General features: G+C 43.6%; 1 protein-coding gene across 2 annotated transcripts; it reads right to left on the bottom strand.

Annotated features, from left to right (window-relative positions):
- Positions 1 to 1446: 1446 nt before the first annotated feature.
- LOC308303650 (G2/mitotic-specific cyclin-B2-like) lies at positions 1447 to 3756 on the bottom strand. 2 transcript variants are annotated; one of them, XM_080748091.1, is made up of 4 exons: positions 3180 to 3756; positions 2244 to 2366; positions 2018 to 2129; positions 1447 to 1637 (listed from the first exon to the last, which is right to left on the bottom strand). In XM_080748091.1, exons 2-4 carry the CDS (start codon positions 2306 to 2308, stop codon positions 1512 to 1514), a joined length of 303 nt encoding a protein of 100 aa, XP_080604217.1. In that variant the 5' UTR covers positions 2309 to 2366; positions 3180 to 3756; the 3' UTR covers positions 1447 to 1511. The 2 variants fall into 2 exon arrangements, with proteins under 2 accessions (XP_080604217.1, XP_080604216.1); XM_080748090.1 differs by lacking the exon at positions 3180 to 3756 and having other exon boundaries at positions 2244 to 2547.
- Positions 3757 to 10281: the final 6525 nt, after the last annotated feature.

The following is a 10281-nucleotide window of genomic DNA, read 5'->3' as shown; positions in this document are numbered from 1 at the left end:
ACGCTGCCACCCAGTGGATAGATTATGTACTGTAATTATAGCATCCTACTAAAATTGTTAAGCACAAAGTAACAGTCGACTAGGCTACTGCAACTATGGCAGTTGATGTTGAAGTAGTGGTTCTGGTGGTTGCATAGTTCAGAACCACTCAAACACTGTCAGTGAACACCGTCTCACTGCCATGTCCTACTGTTTTTCTTGAAATAAAAATGTGAAGGAGAGCAGAGCAGAGTACCAATTTCAAAATCAATTTAACAAGTATAATGTGTCACTGAAAGCAAACTTACATAAACAACTCACGATTAAGCACATCTGAAATTGTGGTTCAAATGTATTTTAGTATTTGTCATAATTACTCCAAATGTGTCTAAAGGCTATGTTGAACTTTGATAGAACTTCAGCCATACCATTCTCTCATCATAACGCCTAAGATTTGAACCCAGGTCCCCCGCATGAAAGTCTAACACCTTAACCATCAGCCCAAAGAAATATCCCTATGGACTGAGGGGGATACTAGAGTTTATGAGGCCATCAAACGGTGCGGAGGCATGACTCACTGTGCTACATAGATACACACGCGTTGACAAGTGGTTCTCACACTTTTTCATGCCAAGGACCCCCAAATTGACACTTTTAGCCCGTGGACCCCCATTTGAAAAGATATGCCAGGGACCCCTATAAGAGAAGATTTTTACAGCTCTATAGCAGTGATTCTCAAACATTATCAAGGACCCACAGTTTAACAAACTCAGGCTATTTGCTATATCAGTGGTTATCAAAGTTTTCCATGCCAAGGACCTCCAAAATTACATGTATCTGGCCCTGTCTCAAAATATTTTGTTCCATGGACAGTCATACTATTGGTTTCATCTGCGTCTTATGCTGTATACACTTTTACCTCAGACTTTGAAATACTCATACCTAAAATAATAATTCATTTGTTTGTGTTGATTATGAACAGCAGAAACCCATTGTAGTTGTAAGTTAACCCATATGGTATTTTGTCAGTTAATCTCAGACAATATCTAAGGTTTGGATAGATGGACATTCATCACCATTACAAAGTCATAGAATTTAGAGCAGGAGTCTTTTTCAGGCCAAGGACCCCTTAGCTGAGAGAGATGAAGCCGGGACCCCCACTTCATATTAACTACTTAACCCCTCAATATGTTGTAAACTTGACCTCGTCTGACTTGGTCTGCTCTTTTCCCACTCTTCGCAGAAAATAGCTGATCTACAAGCTCACAAGATCTGCTACTTTAGGCTAATGTTCCCACAAGAACAGGGATGGGAGGGTTCAAGTGGTCAATGTAAAAAAAAGAAGAAAAAAGAAATATCCCTATCACACACAAAATACTGTTAATCACACAATTTAATTTGTTATTTACATAGATATATTTACATATGAGACCTTTGCTAATTTCACTGTTAGTTGATATTGTCAGGGTGTCCTAATTTGGTCACACTATAAAGTGCTGGATGGGGAGGAAAAAAACAAACAAAAAAAAACATCAGTATTCAACTGGGACGTTGTCCAGTAGTCGAGGAGCAGCCAGGTTGTTCACAGCAGGAGACTGCCGTTCAGGGAGGAGAGAGATGTTCATCAGCTTGCTCCCGGAGTACTTTCTTTTGACCACCTAGAGGAGAGGGAACATGAACTTTAGTATTCATACCATGCCCATCACATAGCCATGCCCAACTAACCTTGCATCACGAGCGCAAAGGAAAGCCTAGTATTCGTTCTAAAACTAGCCATGTGCTCCAGTATAGAAAAAAAGGGAGGAAAAAAATAATTGTTGTTCCGGTAGTTGGTTGGTTCCGGTTGGCGTTGCATTGTTTTTGTTCCCCATATAATGCAAATCAATTAGTTTAGTCTTGCTAGTCGCGCAACACTAGAGAGTGGCAGAGTTTCTTTTTTGTCTGTGTTTTCATTTACTGTACTCTCGTAAAGTTATCAAACAGTTTCAAGTATACAATCAGTCAATCAACTTCCAAAAGCCTTTGTTTTCCAACTTACCTGGAGCTCTGTTTTCCACTCGTTGACGACCTCTACATTCTTAGCGATGTGCTGCATGATTGGCTGTAGGTGAGCCTCGTCATTATGTGGTGTAGTACTGCTCTGTAGGAGTCTGTAACACACAAAGCAAAAACAACTAGAACCAAAAGACAAAGTGTCCAGCTAGCCATCTGTACTAATATAAGCCAACATATCCCTGTCCCTCCATTGGTTCTAGTCAACTCACCCATGACAGGCCATCCAGCAGCAGCTGGGAGAGAAACAGGAAAGCAGCAGCGAAAACCATGTCATGGTCGAGGAGTGTCAGCTCCATCAGATAGTTGGCCAGCGTGTGCATCTCCATAGTAGACTGGAACAAACAAACAAACACAATTTAAAATGCTGCTTGCAAATACCATTCCAAATACTCTGCTACATCCTTTATTTTAACCACAGACAGGTTCACTGAACCTGTGTTCACTGTCAGCCCAAATCTGACTATTATTATTACTAGTTATTATATCCAGAATGGAAATAATTAGCGTCATGATATGATTTGGTGGATTGAAATGTGATTTAAAATCTGATTACTAAATTTGTTTCAATTTACAATTTAGCTATTTCGCAGACGCTCTTAATCCAGAGCAATTTACAGTAAGCAAGGACAGCACATCAATTGCATAGAAATAATAATCTAGTATCATAGGTAAACAAAGAACCTATCGTGAGTCTAACAGTAGCAAATAAAAATACAAATACTCTCACCAGGTCACCAGTCCACCACCCTCAGAATGGAAATAATCAGGTTTGTTTCATTGAAACCTAAACAGCATAAAATCTCATAGAATTTCCTTATCACATAGGTGGATTGAAATGTGATTTCAATCTGATACTAAATGTATGGCTCAGTCTGGACACACAATTAAGCCTAATTAGTATTTTTCCCCCACAACCGTGGCAAAAAAACAAAAACATGTTTCATCGCTATGTGCTGAGTGCTTGTTGTAGATCTGCTATGCGCCGATGTCTGAATACGGAAATCCAAATTCAATCACTTGCAAATAACAGTGTGGACACTGGACAGTCAGTCATAAAGATCAGATTGAAGAAACAAACAAGATTTGCCTGCAGTGTGAATAAAGCCTTAGTGCCCCAGTTCAAAATTGAGGGACCTCAGCATCACCTGTTCCATCTGTGTAATCTGAGTGTCTGTGATGTCAGCAAAGTCCTGGACCACTGGTGTGTCTCCGCCCCACGACTGCAGCATGGCAGTGACATCAAAAAGCTGGAGCTTCTTTCGTGAAACCGGCTGAACCTGTAATACATCAACATCATCGTATTAATAAAAGCGGAATAAAACACAAGAGCAGATCAAATGGCAAAAACACATGTATAAATTGCCCTTATTGCAGAAAACGGTCAGATACAGCATCTCCTGGAGCAGCTGGAATCTGGAACAAGCAGAATCAGCCAGCTAATTAGGAGAGCTCGCATGTCCTTTTGAAGATTGGTCACTCCAGTCCTTAAAAACTAAGACAAAAAGATTAAATACATTCTTAAGGGTTAAACTATAGCTAATTTATATCTTGTAGTTTAAATGTAAACATTCAATACTATGGTGCAGACTAGCCAACTCACTCGGGACTGCTGGATCTAAAAAATAAGCCACACACACACCACAAAACAAAAGATTCCAAAGAGCTCAATGCTCGTTGCTTGCAGACAAGAACAGATATTCAAGCTAACAAAGTGTCTTGTTATAAGCACTAGCCCTTACCCGTTCAAAGATATGAGCTCCGAAATGATGTGCAGTGTGTGGATTATGGGATGTGCACTGTGCACACAGTATATGAGGGATGGAAAGTAACTTTAACTGGTGCTTGCATGCTAATATGTAGGAGCATCAATGTAAGAAATACCCGTTCCATTTAACGGCTACAGAGATACTGTGTACCGATCTGCATGATTTTGGACAACATCTGTAACAGGGCCAGATATAGATACACCATAAAAATGCAATTATACAGCATACGATTTGTGAAAGGGACAAACGGGCTTCACAGTTATGTCAGGTGTGTTCATATGCTGATGGTGATGCGATTTCAGATCAATTGCTCCAGCCACTGAGGAGAAACGCGGTTTCAGACAGACAGACACTCAGACAGACAGACAGACATTCGGAAAATTATATGTTAGATGGAAGGTCAGTTCGGCACCATATAATGTATATTTCTATTATATTAGATATTATCATTGTTCATCATTATTTGTTGCATTGCTAAAACATCACAATACTTCTCTGCTCTATTGATGAATTGGTTTTGTGAAATCTTGGGATAATCACACCTAGTCAAATAGAAAATAAGGGTTATGCAATTATCTTGCAGTGTGGTTCATTTACAAGTACATTTACTCAAGTATACAATTGAGGTATTTCCATTACTTTTACTTCTACTACTCCATTACACATAAGAGGCAAATATTGTACTTCTCCATTACAATTCTTTGACTACTACTAGTTACTTTGTAGATTTTGATTACTATTACAAAACATACAATAACCACTTCAGCTACATGTCGGCCATTTGAAAATAGCAGATCAGAAGCTCACAACAAAAGATTTGTATTGAAAACTTGCGAAGACATTTTGCATAATTAATACTTTCTACTGGGTGCTTTAAATACATTTTGATACAAATATTTTTGAATTACGGACTTTTACTAAACAGAGTAGCCTATTTCTACATTGCAGTAGCCTATTGATTAGCCCTGAATACAGGACTCTCATATACATGAGAGTCCTGGTGCCGCCTCAACATGAGGAGTAGTCTAGTGGGCAATCGAGCCCTTAACGGTTTGAGCTAGGAACGTCAGATTTCAAAAATAAACTGCTTACCCAAGCCAACTTTGCTAACGATTTGACGCCGCACAACGTTCATTACACGCCGCTCCCCGGTTGTTGAATAAAACTGTCCACTAGAGGCGGACGTCCTATGTTAAGCAAAATAATTTCGGACAAAAATGCTTTTTATTCAACAATCCGGTAGTAGTTACGAAGCCGTGGTGAATGCAATCGTTATATTTATGCCCAGGCCGTAAGGCCTGGGCAAGCGCACGATAAACGCAATGATAATTGGGTTTTGGTGCACCTCGCGCGGTCCAAGTGACTACAACCGAGCGCTCCCTACGTCCGGTTCAGCCAATCACAGGGGGCTTGGGGGAGACCGGAACCAGACCGGAACAGGGACAGCCTTGGGCATACGGGATGGTGTTTTTTACTGGTGTTTCAGTCCGAGTGTGGGGAAAGGGTGCGTTCGGAAATGCGCACCGGACTGCGCGGGCGTTTATCGTGGGCTTGCCCAGGCCTTACGGCCTGGGCATAAATATAACGATTGCATTCACCACGGCTTCGTAACTCGCGCGGCGCTCCGCCGGCCGCGCGGCCCTGGCCCGCTCTTCGCGGCCACTCGCGCCTGCGGCGCTCGGGGGCGAAGAGCAGGACCAAGGTCCGCTGGCCTTCGCGCCGCTTGCAATGTCGTGGACAATAAAACGAGCGCACCCTTTCATACACTCTGACTGAATCACCAGTAAAAAACACTCTCTCTGGGCATACGCCAGACGCGGTCAGACAGTTGACAACAAACCGTGAACGACACGCTGTTTCCGGTATCAACATTTCAAACACCGCCCCCCTCGTCTGATTGGCCAGTCTTCATGACGCAGAGTTGTTTACTTGCGCGACCAATGAGCGGCGCGCGTTCCACCCGCACGTGCGAACCGTCGGCCAATCGGAGGCGAGGGAGCGGCTATTTAACTTTGTGACATTTCTAACAGCGTGTCATTCTGCGTTGGAGTGTTGAGGAGACAAGTTCAGACAACATCACCGGATCATCACCAGTGGTTTATCATCAGTTGCTTTCAGAATCCAACGCATTTTATCGACATTTGTTTTCTGAATCAAATGATTTTGACTGTTTTGAGGATACAACGGCCCTGCATTTCAAGAGTTTTATTGTCAGTTGCTTTCAAAATTCGATGGATTCATCATTCATCATCGACTCTTCGGTGGAGTTCAGCGTTAACGGTGAGTAGGCTACATTGATTATAAGGACAAATAACTAGAAAGGCTGTAATTCTCCCGTTTAGGGAGAGGAGATGCTAATGCTAAACGTTAGCATTATGGGTGTTTGGCTAATGCTTAGCCTTGGATTAAGACTATTGTAGAACATGTTGTGATATGAAAATGTAAACATTGATAAAATATATGATAGTCTTGATCCAAGGCTAGGTGTTGGTGTCGCTCACCGAACTGTCCTCATAACGGACGCTTTTTTAAGCTTGAATATCTGTTCTCTGGTCGGCAAGCGTCTTGTTTCGTGGTGCTGTTGTGCCTATTTCACGTTGTTGTGTCCGTTTTGGTTGCTGTTTTGTTCATGTTAGCTGGTTGTTCGTTGTGTATTTTGAATCTTGAACGTTAGAGAAGCGTGTTTTGAATCTTTTGAACATTAATAGTGAAGTGCATTTTGAATGTTTTGATTCAACGTTGTTGAAGTAAATTTGGAACCTTCTAAACGTAAAGTGTATATTGACCGTTGGTTGATTTTGTATGACCTAAGTTTGTTTTTAAAACGGTTGTTTTGCTATTGTGGCTTATTTCACATTGTGTCAATTCCGTTTTGGTTGCTGTTTGTTAGCTGGTTGTTCGTTGTGTATTTTGAATCTTGAACGTTATAGTGAAGCGTGTTTTGAACTTTTGATTGAACATTTTGAATGTTTTGATTCAACGTTGTTGAAGTCAATTTGGAACCTTCTAAACGTAAAATGCATTTTGACCGTTGGTTGATTTTGTATGAGCTAAACACGTTTTTAAAACGGTTGTTTGTAAGTCTGCATGGATTTAAATGAGAAGCCACCAAAGCGAGCTGGCAGTTCCAAGAAAAACAAAGAAGAGTTGGAGAGAGCAGTCTGCATTCTGAGCTTTCCTACAGCCACAACATGATCTAACAATAACACCAAGGCAATTAACAGTGGTAGAAAAAGTACTTGCATGTTTTACGTTTTACGTACAGTATCAATATTGCAATGTAGAAATACTCTGGTACAAGTAAAAGTCTGGAATTCAAAATTTACTTGATTAAAGGTGTCAAAGTGAAGTAGCCTACTCATTATGCAGAATGTCCTATTTAGAGTTTTCAAATGTATACAAATCTTTTGAAAATGGCAGATCTACAATGGAGTAAAAGTACAATATTTGCCTCTGAAATGTATTGGAATAGGAGAAAGTACTGAAAATTAAAAGTACCTCTAAATTGTACTTAAGTACAGTACTCGAGTAAAAGTACTTAGTTACTTTACAGCACTGGAACCACTGCTTTCTAAACCTTCCCATTGTTAATAACAGTCCTTTATTGTATTCTGTTTTTTGAATGTTGAAAACTGAACAGATGAGGAAACGTTCACACATGGGCACACATGGGGAAGGCTAACAGCTGTGGTCCAAAGAGAGCTGGCATCTTTCCTTGATGTTCAACTTTGCCAAAAAGGCGGTGAACACCAAGGTAATTATCTTTAATGATTCTAAACCTGTCTAAACGCTAGGACCCCTAGTTTGATATTGATAACATTTTCTTTTCCCCAAAAAACATGGCAACATCTTCAGTGTTAATTTAACCCATTAAAACCTTAGGGCAATTCTATAAATGCATTTTGTCTGGATTTTTTTTAATTCTTTTTAACAACACAATGTGACCAGGTGTCTTGTCTTGCTGCAGAGTTTATTTTTTAATTATTCTAATGTTAGACTGATGAGCAAGTTCTTGGTTTAACTATGATCATAGATTACTATTTCTATGCGTTTGATGTATTACTTGTCCTTGTGTTGTCAATGTTTTCTATCACTCTGGATTAAGAGTGTTTGCTAAATGCCTAAAATTGTAAATTGTAATGAGCTGTTTTGTTTGTACAGGCACAGCATGCTGTGCGACCCGGGTATTTGAAGGGCAGCAACATAACGTCACACATGCAAGTTCTCCTAATAAGCTGGCTGATCCTGCTTCATTTCAGATTCCAGCTGCTCAAGGAGAAGCTGTATCTGACTGTTGCAATCTTCGATAGTTTTCTGCAAGTAAGGGCAACTTATACATGTGTTTTTACAACTTGATCTGCTCTCGTGTTCCGGGGCCTGGGCGCGTCGGAGTGGGGCTCGCTCCAGAACCTCGATGACGCCTGCCCTCCTCAACATCCAGGAAACTGTCGCGTTTCCTTTCTCCTGACATACAGGGTCCGCTCCAGAACTGGGCTATGGAGACGTGTTCCGTGGCCTGGGCGTGTCGGACTGGGGCCTGATCCAGAACCGGGCCATGGAGACGTGTTCAGGGGCCTGGGCATGTCGAAGTGTGGCCTGCTCCAGAACCGGACCTTGGAATGACGGGTTTCCTCTCAATATTCAGGGAACCTCGACGACACTGTTGTTCTATTCTGCATTTAATTTCTTCACTTGCGATATCATTGTTTTCTCTCTACATACTGGGAACCTCGACGACGCCTGCCCTCCTCAACATCCAGGAAACTGTTGCATTTCCTTCCTCTCGACATTCCTTCCTCTCGACACCGGGCATTGGAGACGTGTTCCGGGGCCTGAGCGTGTCGGAGTGGGGCCTGCTCCAGAACGCGTGTTGGAGATGGGCTAGCTCACGAACCGGGCCATGGAGACCTGTTCTAGGGCCTGGGCGTGTCGGAGTGGGGCCTGCTCCAGAACCGGGCCTTGGAATGACAAGTCTCCTCTCAATATTAAGGGAACCTTGACGACACTGTTGTTCTACTCTGCATTTAATTTCTTTCCTTGCGATGTCATTGTTTTCTCTCTACAACTTGGAACCTCGATGACGCCTGCCCTCCTCAACATCCAGGAAACTGTCACGTTTCTTTTCTCCTAACATACAGGGTCCGCTCCAGAACTGGGCCATGGAGACGTGTTCCGTGGCCTGGGCGTGTCGGAGTGGGGCCTGCTCCAGAACCGGGCCATGGAGACGTGTTCCGAGGCCTGGGCGTGTCGGAGTGGGGCCTGCTCCAGAACCGGGCCTTGGAACCTCGACGACACTGTTCTATTCTGCATTTGATTTCTTCACTTGCGATATCATTGTTTTCTCTCTACATACTGGGAACCTCGACGACGCCTGCCCTCCTCAACATCCAGGAAACTGTTGCATTTCCTTCCTCTCGACATACAGGGTCTGCTCCAGAACCGGGCCATGGAGACGTGTTCCAGGGCCTGGGTGTGTCGGAGTGGGGCCTGCTCCAGAACCGGGCCTTGGAACCTCGACGAAACTGTTGTTCTATTCTGCATTTGATTTCTTCTCTTGCGATATCATTGTTTTCTCTCTACATACTGGGAACCTCGACGACGCCTGCCCTCCTCAACATCCAGGAAACTGTTGCATTTCCTTCCTCTCGACGTACAGGGTCTGCTCCAGAACCGGCCCATGGAGACGTGTTCCGGGGCCTGGGCGTGTCGGAGTGGGGCTCGCTCCAGAACCGGGCCATGGAGACGTGTTCCGGGGCCTGGGCGTGTCGGAGTGGGGCCTGCTCCAGAACTGGGCCTTGGAATGACAAGTCTCCTCTCAATATTCAGAGAACCTTGACGACACTGTTGTTCTACTCTGCATTTAATTTCTTCCCTTGCGATGTCATTGTTTTCTCTCTACAACTTGGAACCTCAATGACGCCTGCCCTCCTCAACATCCAGGAAACTGTTGCATTTCCTTCCTCTCAACGTACAGGGTCTGCTCCAGAACCGGCCCATGGAGACGTGTTCCGGGGCCTGGGCGTGTCGGAGTGGGGCCTGCTCCAGAACCGGGCCTTGGAACCTCGACGACACTGTTGTTCTATTCTGCATTTGATTTCTTCTCTTGCGATATCATTGTTTTCTCTCTACATACTGGGAACCTTGACGACGCCTGCCCTCCTCAACATCCAGGAAACTGTTGCATTTCCTTCCTCTCGACGTACAGGGTCTGCTCCAGAACCGGGCCATGGAGACGTGTTCCGGGGCCTGGGCGTGTCGGAGTGGGGCTCACTCCAGAACCGGGCCATGGAGACGTGTTCCCGGGCCTGGGCATGTCGGAGTTGGGCCTGCTCCAGAACCGGGCCATGGAGACGTGTTCTCGGGCCTGGGCATGTCGGAGTGGGGCCTGCTCCAGAACCGGGCCTTGGAACCTCGACGACACTGTTGTTCTATTCTGCATTTGATTTCTTCTCTTGCGATATCATTGTTTTCTCTCTACATA

This window comes from Nannobrachium achirus, assembly GCF_963921795.1.
Source record: "Nannobrachium achirus genome assembly, chromosome: 18".
Lineage (NCBI taxonomy): Eukaryota > Metazoa > Chordata > Actinopteri > Myctophiformes > Myctophidae > Nannobrachium > Nannobrachium achirus.
This window is presented reverse-complemented; position numbering and strand designations above follow the sequence as displayed.

Coding starts and splice junctions, on each gene's coding strand:
- LOC308303650 (XM_080748091.1), bottom strand. CDS start 2,308: ATGACATGGTTTTCGCTGCTGCTTTCCTGTTTCTCTCCCAGCTGCTGC. Junction 2,130..2,243: donor TGCTGGATGGCCTGTCATGG/GTGAGTTGACTA, acceptor TGTGTGTTACAG/ACTCCTACAGAGCAGTACTA. Junction 1,638..2,017: donor AGTGGAAAACAGAGCTCCAG/GTAAGTTGGAAA, acceptor CCTCTCCTCTAG/GTGGTCAAAAGAAAGTACTC.